General features: G+C 44.6%; 1 protein-coding gene and 1 long non-coding RNA gene across 26 annotated transcripts in view; one reads left to right on the forward strand and one right to left on the reverse strand.

Annotated features, from left to right (window-relative positions):
• RBM47 (RNA binding motif protein 47) overlaps window positions 1-16651 on the reverse strand; it is a 169718-nt gene that overhangs the window by 5032 nt on the left and 148035 nt on the right. For 13 of the 25 annotated variants that reach the window (XM_069593947.1, XM_069593954.1, XM_069593948.1 and 10 more), the window contains 3 exons: window positions 6694-7853; window positions 5639-5845; window positions 2458-2657 (listed from right to left, as the gene is read on the reverse strand). In XM_069593947.1, coding sequence (XP_069450048.1) covers window positions 2458-2657; window positions 5639-5845; window positions 6694-7822 — 1536 coding nt within the window. In that variant the 5' untranslated portion in view covers window positions 7823-7853. The remainder of the gene's footprint in view (window positions 1-2457; window positions 2658-5638; window positions 5846-6693; window positions 7854-16651) is intronic. The other 12 variants (XM_069593961.1, XM_069593962.1, XM_069593963.1 and 9 more) reach the window with 1 other exon arrangement.
• LOC138442502 (uncharacterized) lies at window positions 7997-15873 on the forward strand. Its single transcript, XR_011257748.1, has 4 exons — window positions 7997-8499; window positions 11769-11880; window positions 14392-14530; window positions 15294-15873. It is a non-coding gene; the product is annotated as an uncharacterized lncRNA (long non-coding RNA).

The raw sequence follows: 16651 nt of genomic DNA on the forward strand, positions 1-16651 counted from the left end.
CTGTAATCCAAATAATAATTACAAATAATATCTAAATGATAACAATAACAGAGATTACAGTCTGCTAGGCACTATTCTAAGAGCCTTATTTAAGTGACACTATTGAAACATCATCACAACCACCAATGAAGCTGGTGGATTATATGGAGAAGCTTAGACGTTTTAAATGACTTGCACAGGTGACACAGCTTTTAAGCAATGGGACGTGTGAGTCTGGCACCTGTGCATTTAGCCTTGCACTATCCTGCCTGCTACAACGCAGCCACAACGAACGTTAGTAACACTTTACACCAAGGAGAGAAACTTTGGAACTGGGAAGACTGTGGTTCATAGCAGGACACAAGCTATCTTCTCCAAATCTGCGGACATCTCTTGAGTGACAAGTGCACAAAGGAAAGGATCACCAGGAAGGTGACATCTGAGAGAAACCACTCCATGTACAAAAGTGCAGCCCAACACCTGAGCTCAGGGGAGTGTGATGAGGCTGAGTGTGGGGAGCTGGGGAGGAGGAGAGAGAAAGACCTCAATTCCCCCTCCTCTCAAAAAAGGAATGGTTCTTGCTCAACCTATACCACTGACTGGCTGTGAAGATTGAAACATTTTGAGAAATAAATGAAAAAAGGACTGTCTACACATGCAAGCTTTTTTTTTTTAATTGCCTGCAAAGGCTATATGAAATTTTGGATTTAAATGGCTACAAAGGAACATCTCTGAGCTCCTGCAAAACAGAGGAGGAAGATGGAAGGTGTTCCCCAGGAAGGTCACAGGGAACTGATGTGTGGTTTCACTCTGGAAAGTGTCCTTTTTACCAATCTGTGGAGATTAAAATGCTCCTTCCTCTACTGCAGTTTGGCAGAGAACACAGAGGAGGTGGAGGACAGAATGTATCAGGCAACCCAGGTCAAAGAACTCAAGGCAGGACAGACAGTACTCAGCTTTGAGGGAGAGCAGCGGGGCCAAACACTCAAAGAAGCCATTCCCACGTTACCGAGCAAGTGGCTCCAGGCATTCTGCAGACTGTACTGGAGGAGGGAAGCACTGCCACAGAAATCTACTGATGATGACAGCACACTGAACAAATCCCAAACCACAAGACCCCGACGCCAGCTTCCGTGCAGACTGATATAAGACAGAAACAGCCTGCAATCCAGAACGTAATCGTGAAGCCTGAAATTTGGGCCCAACCACAACTGTGACCACTCAGCAAAGACCAAAGTTCACAAGTTTCCCAGTAAAGAGGAATTAGAATTTAGCAGAATTCCACTAGGTAATGCTTGTAGGTTACTGTATGTATTTATAGTCAGGACACAGTAATAACTACCTTGTGAGTCATTTGCAACCCAAGACTGCTGCTGGGGTTCACAAGCCTAGCTGTTTCAGCATTACTGAGGAGGTGGGACAAAATATGGATTCTAGAACGCCAGCCCAGTTCTGCTGAATTGGAGTCTTCTGGGGTTTGAATCTAGAATCTCTGTTTTATAAACATGTCTCCTCGATAATTCTTATCCAGTTAGATACAAGACATCCCCGGCCTGAGTTTTTATGCTTATGGATTGATGAGGTGTTTGATATTCACTGCTTCACAAAGAATAGCTTCAACAAGATTATTTTTCCTGTTTAGGAAAATGATATATAGTATAGGTATTCCCTGTGTGCTACATATTGCAGAAACAAAGAAATATATACAAGATGTGGCTCTTGGTCTGAAAATACTTTAATTGGGGAGACAGAACATAGAACTTGACTGGTAGTCAAGTAGCCAATATTGAGACGTACAGGACAGATGGTTTCCCAGGTGAGGAAAGGTTCTAGAGAAAAAAACAGATAGAGGAGAACACTATGAGTAAAGGTGGGGAAGGAGGATGGAATGGTAAAGCTGGATTGGGAGGAGAAATGGGAATAGTTGGATATGGTTGGGAGAGTTTTGTAAAGTTTCATAAACCTTTATAGACATTTCTGTCTCTCTACAGGCACTCACATATATATATACACGCATACATATATACCTATGGATATACTCATAGAGAGAGATGGAGGGGAGGAAGGGGGCAGAACTTTAAAAAACCTTTACTGGACTATAATCTGGAATGCAAAAATTACAATCTGGCATGAACTATCCCCTGGGACTCCATGTGTCATCTCAGTAACAATACGTACATGAATTAAAAATTATCCTATGTCATTAAAAAAAAATAGGATGTATAACGACACTGTGAGAAATTACATATGTCATTTTTGGATATTGCTTCCTATCTTTAATACAGTGGCAATTTTAGGATAGTACAATTCTTATCTAACATTTTCCTGTCCTGTCATGATTTATCTTACAAAAATATTTCTATCACTCAGACCCATAGTTCTAGCAGAAAGCCAGGCACAGTGTCAGTGCTCCTGCGGAGTATTAAGTGAATCCATGATACATGAGACCTCACACAAACACTGCAGCAAGTAGCCTACCTGGAAAGGCGGCGGCGTGGATACCGCAGGGATGACCGCAGCGGCAGCCGCGGCGGCCGCAGCAGCACTGGCTGGGTCAGGCTGCACAGCGATGGGGCTGATCATGTGCTCCATTGTGTGGATTTTACCATCTTCAATCATTTTAGGGGCCGGAGCTGCCTGAAACATGGAATATTGGGCGCCGATGGCAGGGATGGCCACTGTAAGAGAAGGAAAAGGGAAGCACAGGTCACTGAAGGAAGCGCCATCACTTCCTCAATATTTTCAAAAACAAGTTTAGCAGCCAGGGGCTCTGCCTGCAAACGAATGCTCTCTCACTACAGGTGCTATCCAAGAGGGGAGGTGGAGGTACCCTATATCCTGCTGGACTTTCAAAAGGAACCATGTGGCAATGGGTGGGATCTCCCCACAGATCCTCAGGGTAGGCAAGCCTACAGTTAAGTTTCTGTGCCCACATTTTCTACTGCTAACAGAATTTGGAACAGAATAGCATTTAGACTCGTATTCTTGAGGTCCTACAGAGCAAGAAAGGGCCTTGCAGTTTTGAGAAAACAGGCTCAGAATAAGAAGTGAGAGCAGAGGCTTGAGGCCCAAGAGTGTGAGAAGAGCCTGCCAGTTCCTTATCACCTATCTTACTCAGTACCAGCCCCACTGCCCTTTTTCACTTTCACCACGTTTTAAAGAGCAGGTGCTACTGAGAGTTTCATTCTGAGAACTCAGAGGTCAGTGTATATCCTCCCCGACCTGCCAATGCAAAGACATGTTTCTGTGAATAAAGTTCAAAGGACTCATTTCAACCAGAGGATCAGACAGATCACAGTGTTCGAATGTCAATGTATGATGCTGCTGCTGCTGCTGCTGCTACGTTGCTTCAGTCATGTCTGGCTCTTTGCAACCCTATGGACTGTACAGCCTGCCAGGCTCCTCTGTTCATGGGATTCTCCAGGCAAGAATATTGGAGTGGGCTGCCATGCCTTTCTCCAATGTATGATAAGGAGAGGTAAAAAGACAAAAAAAAAAAAAAAAAAAAAAGGCCCTGATTTGGGGGAGGTTGTGTGAGCGTGTGTTGTATGTTTTGAGGATGGTAAGAATATTGAAATGCACACAACAGAGTATACTTTCACTTATTTCTATTCTCCAACTGTAGGTAATTTTTTCAAATAAAAGCCGATTTGATATAAGGTAAAAAGAAATGCTTGCATGCTGTGTGCTCAGTTGCTTCATTCGTGTCTAACTCTTGGTGACACTGGACTGTAACCCACCCAGCTTCTCTGTCCATGAGATTCTCTAGGCAAGAATACTGGAGTGGGTTGCCCTCCCCAGGGGATCTTCCCGACTCAGGGATCAAAGCCATGTCTCCTGCTTTGCACGTAGATTCTTTACCAGTGAGCCACTGTGGAAGCCCAAAGAGAAATGATTGTAGGCTAAACAATGGTACAGTCATTCAATGAAATATATCTAAAATCTAAACCAGATCTTTTACCTGCCTTTCCATCTATGTGATCTTGTGCCTAGATACTTCACCATTGCCTGGTGTTCCTCCTAAAATTACAGAGTTCTAATTTTCTGAATGAATCAGAAACAGAGGTCAAGGGGACAGGGCCCAGAAAGGGCTATAAGTTTGAGCTACATCTGAGTTGTACTAAGCAACTCCGGATTGTTCTGGCTACCAGCCAAAGGAATTTCTACCCCATGCCTCAGAACACAATTACATGCTTAAAGATCTTTGAGTTCTTTTCTCTGGGCTTCCCTGGTGGCTCAGCTGGTAAAGAATTTGCCTGCAATGTGGGAAACCTGGGTTGGGAAGATTCCCTGGAGAAGGGAAAGGTTACTCACTGCCGTATTCTGGTCTGGAGAATTCCATGGACAGTCCATGGGTTTGCAAAGAGTTGGACATGACTGAGTGACTTTTCTTTTCTCTAGTTAAATCTTAAACTACTGCCAACGGGAATACTTTTCCCAACAAGTCGAAGAGACAACTCCTGTATCCAGGCTCTGCTTTATGGAATTAGAGAGAAACAGGATCAGTTTTATATTGTTTGATGCATCAATGACATTTCCTAGGAAATCCAGTCTAAGGAGTCACTTAACTGCAGAAGTGGCAGAATTTTTTTCACAGGCATTAAAAAAAAAAAAAAATCACTGGATTACTTCAAAAGGAAGCTCTACTGAGAAAAGGCCTTGTAAGCCCCTATGTGGTCAATGCCAACCTACACTCCTTATACACAGCTCCCTTGAAATTGTTTTAGCCAGACGAAGGAGTACAGTCCTAGCCAACACGAAGTCAGGAGCTGAGCTTCGAAGTGCAGATGCTCTCAAAGAGCTCTTCAACCTACCCTCCATGAGACTGGGAGAAGGTCTGGAGGAGTATCACGATGGAATTTCCCATGTGTTTGGGTGCTTGTGTGGTGTGTGCACACAGGGGGTTTGTGCCGTGCTCACACTGCGCAGTTCAATAAAGCTCCCTGCAGCTTAGGATCAGAAAAAAGACCTGTCTCAGATGACTGACGGCATTAACAACATTGGAAAACTGGTTTGTGGGGCCTGGAGGATGGAAGCAAAGTTCAAGGTCCTTCGCTTCAACTACTTGAGTGCCCCTCTACCCTCAATCTACTGATCCAGCAAGAGGCGGAAATGAGAGCTGGGAATTAGCTGCAGAAAGTTTCTCTGCTGCCTTACTCCCAGGTGTTCTGGTTGGTTAAGACCACGATAAGGGACAGCAGCGTTATTTACTCCTGAAGGGGAATTTCCCAACAACTCTCAGAACTGGCAGAGTTGCACCTTCTGGCTTCTGATGACTGGGGTCAAAACAGGCTTGAGTAAGGGATAGAAAGCTTTTAGCTGGTAGAAGATACAGAAGAGCCTCACATTTTTCTACCCCCGCACCCCTCACCCCAACCTCCCTAACTGAGAACCTGCCTAATTGAGAAAAAGTCTAACAACTGGCAACAGCCATTTGGGAAACCCACTATAAGAAAGTTTGACTTGAACATCGTCAAAATTAGACCATCCCCCAAGCTCTAGATAAGAAGGCCCAGGAGGCCATGATCCTTGCCTAATCTCTGCCTGCCTTTGAGAAGAGGAACCCACATGCAGATGAAAGTGCCGAGGAAGTCAGCTCAAAGAGAGAGAGTTGGGGTTCAGGCTGAATAAATGCATTCTCACTCTGGTTTATACTGACCTGTACCAGGCTTAATGGCAACTGGGTTGACGGCAGAGATTTCCAAATTCGGTACAAGTTCATATCCTTTTTCTTGCTGTTTTCCTTTTCCTTCATGATATCGGCTATATATACCACGGCCAGCAGAATATCCCCCAAGGTAGGAACCCCTGGGGCCCGGGGCTCTGTTGCCAGCTGCACCTCGACCCCGGCCTCTTATGCTGCCTGCTTATAATAACAACACAAAAAATGATGAGCTACCAACAGCAACTGTACAGGAGGTGGATCTTAACCCAAGGTTCTTGGCACTTTGGTATATGTCCTGGCTCTAAGCTACAGGTGGCTACACCTCTGCTCTTTAGTGAGCTCGGAAGATGCTTCAGACTTTCTGGCTCCAGCCTAGATGCATCCTAAGATGTCTGCTTAGTACACAAGATGAACTTGAAGGGTGAGTTCCTAGGATTGAAACTGCCACTCCAATAAATAAAAATTTTCTAAGATGGTCACACAAGTAGATGTAGAAGGGGAAGTGCTAGTTCATCTTCTTCATTTTAGGCGTGAGAAAACAGGCTTCGGGAGCTTAAAGGGGCTGACTAAAGTCACAGAGCCGGTTAATCAGACGGCAGGACACAGAACCCAAGTATTTTGCTTTCCAGTGTAATGCCTGCTTTCAGTACAGGCTAGTCAGTGACTAAGAACAACAAAACAACACAAACAAACCCAACAATACTGTGCCCTTCACTCCCCAACATCTAAAGGTTTAATTTCACAAGTAGGCTTTAACCTAAGAACCCAGAGACTTGCCGTCTAACCCCACGTTGGATAAACGCCCTGGGAGGGCAGAACGCAAGAAAAGCTTGCATGCTGCACGCAATGGGTAACGTTACCTCACGCTGTATATATGAACCATCTACATTTTCCTCGATGCTGTAGCAGTGACTGCCCCAATGAGGGTTAGTAGGAGGGGTCGCCGTCCACCAGCTCAGTAAATGACAGCCACCACGCCCCAAAGGGCATCCATCTGGCAGATGCGTCCCCCCCACTCCCGCCCACGTAGGCGAGGAACCCCCACTAACCTTTCACGAAGTAGTCCCTGTTGGGCCCGATGAGCGCGTTGTAGGGGTAGCCGTAGTAGGCTAGCGTGTAGGGGTCACAGGAATACACGTAGCTGGGCTGCTGCACCACTGCTGCCTCGGCTGCGCCGCCACCCTTGGCTGCCTTCTGGTAGCGGGAGTACTGCTCCTTGTCGACGGGCTTGGCCAGCGTCACCTCGAGGCACGAGCCCTCCAGCTCGGTGCCGTTGAGGTTGTTCATGGCGTGCACGGCGTCCTCGCGGCTGGCGAAGTGCACGAAGGCATAGTCGCGGATCTTCTTGACGCGCTCCACGCAGCCCGGGTTGAACTGGCCGAAGCTCTTCTTGATGGTGTCCTCGGTGGTCTCGATCATGAGGTTGCGCACGTAGAGGATCTTCACGGTCTCCATGACATCCTCGTCCACGTCGATCTCGGGCTCGGCCCAGTCCACAGCGATCTGGTGGCCCCACAGCTGGATGCGGCCGGGCATGAGCTTGCGGCGCGCCATGGCGGCGGCACGGTGGCTCTCGTACTCCACGAAGGCAAAACCGCGATTCTTCATCTTGTCGGCCGCGCTGGCGTAGACGATCACATCGAGCACGCCCTCCGTGACCTTGGCGATCTCCTCCAGGATCTCCTCGCGCTTCTTCATCTTGGGGATGCCCCCGATGAAGAGGCGGCAGTTGTCGACGCTGCAGCACACGCCCAGCAGGCGTCCGGGGCGGATCTCATAGTTGTTGAGCTCGCGCACCGCGCGCTTGGCCTCGTTCTTGTGGCAGTACATGACAAAGGCATAGCCGCGGTTCTTGCCATCAAAGTCCATCATGAGGCGCAGCTCGTAGATGCGGCCCACCGCCTCGAACACTGGCACCAGCTCATCCTCGTACACATCGCGGGGGATCTTGCCCACAAAGACCTCGCAGCCGCGCTGGGGGTGCGGGCCCTCCCAGCCCGGCGGCGGGCCGCCGTACTTGCGCTGCCCATTCTCCTGCACCATGCTGTAGCCCGTGCGCTCCATCAGCGCCAGCAGCGCCGCCTCGTTGGGCGCGCCCGCCACGCCCTCGGGCACCTTGGCAGAGGACCCTGTGGCAGAGTCGCTGCTCATGGCTGCGGTGGAATCCTCTGCGGTCATAATGTCACAGGCATCCACGGCCGGTGGAGACCTGGGGAAGGCAGGAGGGAGAGGATGAGCCTAGAATCTACAACAAGTCGAGCCACAACTTGACTACAATTTTTTTTTCTTCTTTTTCTCTTTTTTTTTCTTAAAGCCATCCAAGACTCACGCTTAACTCTCGGGTGGTTAAATGAGAAATAAGATGGGGACTTCTCTGGATGAGCGGCGGCTCTAAAATCGTCTAAATTACGCAAGTTGTTTTGCAGGAAAAACCAGAAGTGACTCAGGAAAAAAAAAATCAGAAGGAGCAGGTACTTCCGCCTAATCAGCACCCCCAACAGCTTTGAAGCATAGAGAACCTGCTGTCATTGTGGGTGCAAATCTCACGTCTTGAGGCAGTTGGCAACATCTTTTGCTTAATTCCTGCACTGTCAACTCAGATTGATTTCCTTTTAGTATAGCGTTTTACCCCCTTTATTTCTTTGGCAGACAAAGCCTGCTTTCTTTGCTTTCTTTTTAAAGAGGCTTTTTCATTTAGGAATGGAAAGAGGGCAGTGTATTTACATTGTTAAGGAAAAAAACTGAGGAGGTGTTATTATAGAAGATACAGAACTGTGTGCTGAAGCTTTTTACAGGGAAGAAATGGAATATCCACAATAAGGAAGGACTTGGGCGAAGAACTGTGCGAAGAGCTGGTAAGTCTGATTTTTATGGTGTCACTCCCTGTCAGCAATTATGAACCATTCATGGATTTGGAATCAGTGCACAAAGAGCTAGATTAGGTTCAGGCTGGGGATTTTTGAAACAACTATCTGGTAAACTACAGGATAGTTTTCAGAGAATTGTCACATGCATTATCTTATTTGATCTTAATATCCTTTCATGGTAAGTGACAGTATCATTAGTCCCAATTTGTCTACGGGGAAATAGACTCAGAGAGGTTGAATAAATTACTCATTTCACACAGTAGGTATCTGCTCCTATCAGGACTTGATTTCAAGCCATCTTGTGTTCTTTCTTCTAAACCAGTGCTGGGCAATAGAACTATCTGTGATGATGAAAAAGCCGTCGGTAGCCACTTGTGGCTACTGAATACTTGAAATGGGACAATTGCAGAGTTTTTCATTTTTTTCTAAAATTAAATAGCTACATAAGTGCAAGTCTAAAGCACGCCACCTTCATTCCTTCAGAACAAGACCCTTAGAAATGATTTAAAATTATACAGTGAGATTATCACTAGGCGCTTCTTACTGTGCCTTTGTAAAGAATAGCTCTGATTAGCTTTTTTTTAAAAAATGAAGTTTATTTCATGTTTTTGGACTATGAAAGTATTCAAGTAAATTTTATGGAAATTAAGAAAAAGTAGGAAAAAGAAGTTATTCCTAATTCTCCTACCCAGTGATAGCCACATAAACTTTCCCATCTTGCTTTTGATAGTTTCTTTGGGGGGAATGGGAGTGGTGGAGTTAGGCTTCCAACAAATTTACATCTGCTGCTTTACTTCATTTTATAAGCATTCCTCCACATTCTTAAAACTGTAAAAATATGATTTATAATAGGAATATGGTTTCATCATTCAACTAAATTTTTTTTTTTTCATTTTTAAAAATGTACTGCTGGGAATTCTACACAGGATATTAAGGGAAATTTCAAGGTTAATTAAGGTACATTTGCTCATCTAAAGAAAAAAAAAATGATATGGACACAACAGAATGTATGTTTTCACCTGCTGCCCAACCAGTACTACCTTGGTTCATCTGCTGAAACATCAAGCAGCAGTACAGTTTCATGCGTTAGTGAGTGGCCACTGGACTGATGCTGAAGCTGAACCTCCAGTGCTTTGGCCACCTGATGTAAAGAGCTGACTCACTGGAAAAGACCCTGATGCTGGGAAAGATGGAGGGCAGGAGAAGGGGACGACAGAGGATGAGATGGTTGGATGGCATCACCAACTCACTGGAGATGAGTTTGAGTAGACTCCGGGAGTTGGTGATGGACAGGAAGGCCTGGCATGCTGTGGTTCATGGGGTCGCAAAGAGTCGGACATGACTGAGCGACTGAACCAAACTGAGCTAGAACCAGAGTGCATGACTATGTGTGAATCCTAGCTTGAACACTTCCTAGTTGTATGACCTGAAGCAAGGATATTCAGCTCCTTCATGCCTCAGTTTCCCTATCTATATAATGGGAACAATGATAACAGTATTAACTTTGTTACATTTACAAAAGTGAGTTAATACATACAAGCATTTTGAACTGTGCCTGGGAAATTGTAAATGCTCAAGAAATGTCAGTTATTACACTTCATCCAAACTTCTGGGTAAAACTTCAGACCAATTTAGTTTTAGAGTAATTTTGACACTTTCTCAGTTCTTTAAAAACATCTGTTTGACATGGCTGCTATTCTTATTTTTAATTTTCTTTGCTCTTCAGTTGCTTGAAAGCTGTTTTGGCAGCATATCTAATTATTATGAAGCCTTTTTTTCTGGTTTAAATTTGAAAATAATATAGTTTCTGGAGTTTTGTGTTGAAGCAGAAATTTCATATCAGATTTGAACATGAAGATCTTTCCCTCCTTCCAAAAGGAAGATAAGGATATATTCTTAAGATAAGAAGATTCTTTGTACAAACACCTATGCATTTATAATCTGTGACCTGGGAAGGAAATGCCAGGTATATATATATATATATAAACACATATGAGGGAATTCAAGATCTTAACATGGTTTAACTACATAAAACAGTGACTAAAGTCCAAAGGAATAGTCCTTCTATCTCTTCTGAGAGATGTAGAGTTGACTTTTTCTTAATACTTTCATAATTGTACTTTGAAACTACTCTTTAACTCACACAAAAAGCTGTATAATGTCAGGTTAGGGGAGTCATTTTCAATTCCAGCCCTATTAATTTCACCAGAAAATCTGTTGCTTTCAGGAAGTAGTTATAGCTTATTCTCTTGCACCTGCAAGCCAAGAAAAGCCTTTTTTTCCTGAGCTTTCATCATCTGAGATAAATGAATCATGTTACTGGCCCCCCTTCCCTTTTTACTTTGAACCCTAGGAGGTTTGGAATTGAATTTGTCACTTTAGTTTTATAATTGTGTAAGACATTACAGCACACTCTCAGGTTCATCCGATCTTGGCTATAGTTTCATTTTTTTAGTCTCCTATATACCCAATGCCATGAATTTAGCTATGTATATTATTCATCTAACTGTTTTCATGTCCTTGGAAGCCATCTCTATAATTCTGGAGTTAGGAGAGGAATAAATGCATATACCCATGGAAAAAAAATATAATTTGCATGAAATATAAATTAGTATAGTATTTAAATGAACTATTTTTACACTACAGATACATAAAAGCAACTGAGAACCACAATGAGATACCACTCTGCATCCATTAGCATGCCAGTGTGTGTGTGTGTGTGTGTGCACGCATATGTGCGTGCTCAGTCATATCTGACTCTTTATGACCCCACTGACTGTAGCCTGACAGGCTTCTCTGTCCCTGGGATTCTCCAGGCAAGAAACTGGAGTGGGCTGCCATTTCCTTCTCCAATGCATGAAGTGAAAAGTGAAAGTGAAGTCGCTCAGTTGTGTCCAACTCTTAGTGACCCTACGGACCGCAGCATACACAGGCTCCTCTGTCCATGGGATTCTACAGGCAAGAGTATTGGAGAGGGTTGCCACTGCCTTCTCCAAATTGAGCACCTACTATGTGCCAAATACCAGTGGATCTCGTCCTCCTGGAGCTTACCTTGAACCCTGACAGTGTGTCTTAAGAGTCTGTACCACAGCTGCCCTGAGTAACTCCTACCATTGAACTGAAATGATCCACGCAAAGCTCCCAGTGCAGAACCTCGGGCCAAGTGCTCAAGAAATGTTAGCATAAGAAATCTGAACTTAAAAATCTTACCCAGTCTTGTCTTAAGACTGAGTTAAGAATCTTCCTTGTGTTTACAGAGAAACAAGAGGCTACCCCAGCCAACCTTAAACTAGTCAGAATGAGAAGCCTAGCCTGTGAATTCTGGTGTAGACTGGCATATCAGAGCCTCCCAGATTCCGTTCATAGCAGGTAAGTTGTCTGGCAGTGTGATTCTCCACTGGTGACGTGGCTCAGCCATCCGAGTATAAGCCTGTTTCTTACCTAACCTTTGGCTATAGCAGTTTGCAAGAGGCTCTTCCAGAAAGAATCTGCAGAGACTTGCTGCACTGGGCTCAGATGGTCCCGTAGCCCACATGGATGCCAGATCCCTGGCAGCAGGACCTTCCCCACACAGAGCTATGCTCTCACACACTGAAAACACATTAGTCTTCACTGAAGGCTGCTCTCATTAAACAAACATGGCATTATATTCAAAACTACTCATTTATTCGCAGTTTGGCATGTAAAACAGGAGAATATACTATCAAAATCAAGCTATTATTATTTTGGACTATTAGCTAGAAATTTTGTTTTTGTTTTAGGTTGAGTTTGGGCTTGTTAGTGTAAAATAACATCTTGGGGTTAACTCAGGCTTAAAGCAGAAATCATCAAGGATTTGAATTCCTGCAGATGGTGACTGCAGCCACGAAATTAAAAGATGCTTACTCTTTGGAAGAAAAGTTATGACCAACCTAGATAGCATATTCAAAAGCAGAGACATTACTTTGCCAAGAAAGGTCCGTCTAGTCAAGGCTGTGGTCTTTCCTGAGGTCAGGTATGGATGTGAGAGTTGGACTGTGAAGAAGGCTGAGCACTGAAGAATTGATGGTTTTGAACTGTGGTGTTGGAGAAGACTCTTGAGAGTCCCTTGGACTGCAAGGAGATCCAACCAGTCCATTCTGAAGGAGATCAGCCCTGGGATTTCTTTGGAAGGAATGATGCTAAAGCTGAAACTCCAGTACTTTGGCCACCTCATGCGAAGAGTTGACTCATTGGAAAAGACTCTGATGCTGGGAGGGATTGGGGGCAGGGGGAGAAGGGGACGACAGAGGATGAGATGGCTGGATGGCATCACTGACTCAATGGACGTGAATCTGAACGAACTCCGGGAGATGGTGATAGACAGGGAGGCCTGGTGTGCTACGATTCATGGGATCGCAAAGAATCGGACACGACTGAGCGACTGAACTGAACTGAATACTGGTTTAGAGTACCTTTCAGTAGGATTTTAAGTTTGAAGTGGGGCATTTTTCTTTTGGCTCTGATGCATGGCTTGTGGGATCTTAGTTCCCTGGCTGGGTTCGAACCTAGGCCCCCCAGCAGTGGAAGCATGGAATCCTAACCACTGGACTACTAGGGAATTCTCTGAAGTGGGACATTTTAGAGGGCAAGGGATAACACTGTACTGGGAAATATTTCCAATGTTTACCAACCAGTCTTTACCTAGGATCTAAAGCAGGCATGAGTTTACACTCATGGTAATGCAAACTACCAGTTAACTTTGGCTCACAGCCATGTGTGTGTGATTACTATGCAATTTGGAATTGGAATTCTTGGGGTGGTGGTGGTGGTGGTTTATTTGCTCACTAATAGACACAATGCAACTTGAAGATAATATTCAGTGGTGAGCAGTGCACTAACTGGAATTTAATCCCATGGAGGGTTTTAGAATTTATTCAAGAGGTAATTCTGGCTCTGTCTGCAGTTAAGAGTTCTATTTTTATGTCCCCTTATTTATAACATAAAATGTGTCTTTACTAATAGTCACTTCTTAAGGCATGACTCAGCATACACAATGTATTGCTAAGTCACTTCAGTCGTGTCAGACTCTGTGTGACCCCAGAGATAGCAGCCCACCAGGCTTCCCCGTCCCTGAGATTCTCCAGGCAAGAACACTGGAGTGGCTTGCCATTTCCTTCTCCAATGCATGAAAGTGAAAAGTGAAAGTGAAGTCGCTCAGTCGTATCCGACTCTTCACGTCCCCATGGACTGCAGCCTACCAGTCTCCTCCACCTATGGGATTTTCCAGGCAAGAGTACTGGAGTGGGGTGCCATCACCTTCTCTGACACAATGTATAGATATAATAAAATACATACCATACTGGTGACAGCAAGGACTTTGGAGCTGAAGAAACATGAGTTCAGGTCATGACTGTGCCACTTACCCACCATGTCATATGAGGTTCCATGTCTACATCTCTAAGATGGTTCTCGTAATAGCACCCATCTCAAGAGGATTGGTTCCAAGATTAAATGATATTTAATATCACACATGAGGGGGAAAAGAATTGAAGACCAAGTTCTACAAAAAGTTTCCAAGATTCGGTCTCACCCTGAGCGGTTATCTTACTGCTCTGTGCCAAGTCACCACCACCCATTAGACTAAACAGCAGAGCAGACACTCCCACCACGGGGCAGGCCTCTGGGCATGCGGACAGGTGGGCAGGCCTCTGGGGATAGGGACATTTCTGTTACCCCAGAGCTTGAACATATAAGAGCAGTTCTGATCAAAATGGAGGCAGGATACTTGGAAATTACCTGGGGGCCCAAACAAAAAGCTGAAGCACAGCAACCTTTTCTACCTCGGCCAGTAACCTTGTGCTATTTGAAGGCATGGCCCTTGGGACACACAAAATCCTCCCATGATTCTCTTTTATTTAGGGAAAGTCCTGGAAGGATAAAGAGGCCCTAGATAGTGGCACTCTCGGCCATACCTTCTGCCAGCTCCTGGCTGATTCTGAGAAGGGTTAATTCATGATGGGTCTTCAACTGCACTGATGCTGGCACGGATTTTGTTACGGTAAAGCACATCATTCGGTGAATGACTGATAAACAGGTGAAAGTCGAGAGGTTCACTTTTCCCAGGCATTTCTATCAACATATCCCTGAAATGAGGCACTTGGCTGTGGGTTCCCAGGGACATTGGCTGTGTACCAGGAGAGGTGTAGAACCACCTGCCTCAGAGAGGTGGCGTGGGGGAACTTTCTGTGGGGTTTTGGCAGCGCATAAATACCAGTTAAGAATCTGCTATCTGTACTCAGCCATTAAAAAGAATGAAATAATGCCATTTGCAGCAACATGGATGGACCTGAAAATTGTCTTACTGAGTAAAGGAAGTCAGACAGAGAAGGAGATTTATCACTGGACATCCCTTATATATGGAATCTTAAAAAAAAAAATTGATACAAATGAACTTAACAAAACAGAAAGAGACTCACAGAAGTAGAGAACTAACTTATGGCTGCCTGGGGGCAGGGGAAGGGATAGTTAAGGAGTTTGGGACAGACATGTATACACTGCTGTATTTAAAATGGATAGCCAACAAGGACCTATTGTATAGCACATGGAACTTCTGTGCTTGACGTTATGTGGCAGCCTGGATGGGAGGGGAGTTTGGGGAGAATGGACCCATGTATATGTATGGCTGAGTCCCTTCATGCTCTGCTGTTCACTTGAAACTGTCATATTGTTAATTCGCTATACCCCAATACAAAATAAAAAGTTAAAAAGAATATGCTATCTGGTTAAATAAGCATTACATACATATACTTCTTTCTCAACAGGTTGATGGGTAATGCTGAAAAAAAAAAAAGAAACCGGCAAATTCGGACACATCTGCTTCCTGAATTAATGTTCTCCCAAGCCGTGAACAAGCAGTAGAAGGGACTTCTAGTTTCACCCCCTATCTTGGCTCTTCTCACCTAAATGTTTGAGGGATCTGGCTCAGAACAGAAAGGTTGACAGGCCCACAAATACCAGAGAGGAGAAGGAAAAGCAGTGACGGCTTATATCATAATAGTAGCTTGAATGTATATAGTGTTTGGCAATTTAGAAAACTGATTGATGTATGTAATTTAATTTCCTAAAATCCAGAATCTGAGCTGCAAAGGAACCTTGAGTGTCATTTAACCCAACGTTTCTGAACTGGATTCCCTACTGCCGTTGTGGGTGTGATAATTCTTGGTTTGGGTGGAGGGGTCTCCTGTAGACTATAGCATGTCTCATAGGATCTCTGCCCTCTACCTTCCCAACGCCTTCTACACGTGACAACCAAAAACGTCTCCAGAGAGGCAAAACTGCTCCCTGTTGAGAATTACTGATCAAGTCTACCTTGGAGTTATAAACAGATTATACACTTATAAATGTGTGTGTGCTAAGTTGCTTTCGTTGTGTCTGACTCTTTGCAACCCTAAGGACTGTAGCCCACCAGGCTCCTCTGTCCATGGATTCTCCAGGGAAGAATGTTGGAGTGGGTTGCCATGCCCTCTTCTGGGGTATCTTCCAAACCCAGGGATCGAACCCAAGGCGTCTGCATTGCAGGTGGATTCTTTACTGCTGAGCCACTGGGGAAACCCATACACTTACACATGAGAGGTACTAATGAAATAGTAGTATCTCCACACTCAGCAAGGGCTTGCTGTCTTGACCTGGCTCTTCCTGTCAAGGCTATCAAAACAGACATGTGCAAGAGATTTCAAAGGTCCAAAGCAATGTCTCTTTGATACAAAACTACTCAAATTAATTTGGTTGGAAATATATCAATTTAATTTTTCAAAGCAAAGCACTACCACCATAAAGCCTTATCACACTGATTCTGTTCTTAGACTGACTTGCCATCCAGCAAACTGACAGGCTTACGTCACACAAATAGCACTTTTGCAATCAGGCTAAGGATCTGCCAAGCTGTAGAAATGCCTTATTAGATTCAGACCCCTTGGCTTCATAGACATGTGAAAACTGCTGACAATCTGGTTTTTAAGACCTAGACCTTTATCTGGCGTCACTGCTGGTTTCTAATTATGTCAAAAGCTTCACTTAAGAGTCAGAATTTTGTTTTTTGACACGCTATGAACAACTATTGCCCCTGGAACACAAGTCAATTCACTGATACTAGAACCAGCCTCTGTACCCCTTAGGCAGA

Source organism: Ovis canadensis, chromosome 6, assembly GCF_042477335.2.
Source record: "Ovis canadensis isolate MfBH-ARS-UI-01 breed Bighorn chromosome 6, ARS-UI_OviCan_v2, whole genome shotgun sequence".
NCBI classification, from domain to species: domain Eukaryota; kingdom Metazoa; phylum Chordata; class Mammalia; order Artiodactyla; family Bovidae; genus Ovis; species Ovis canadensis.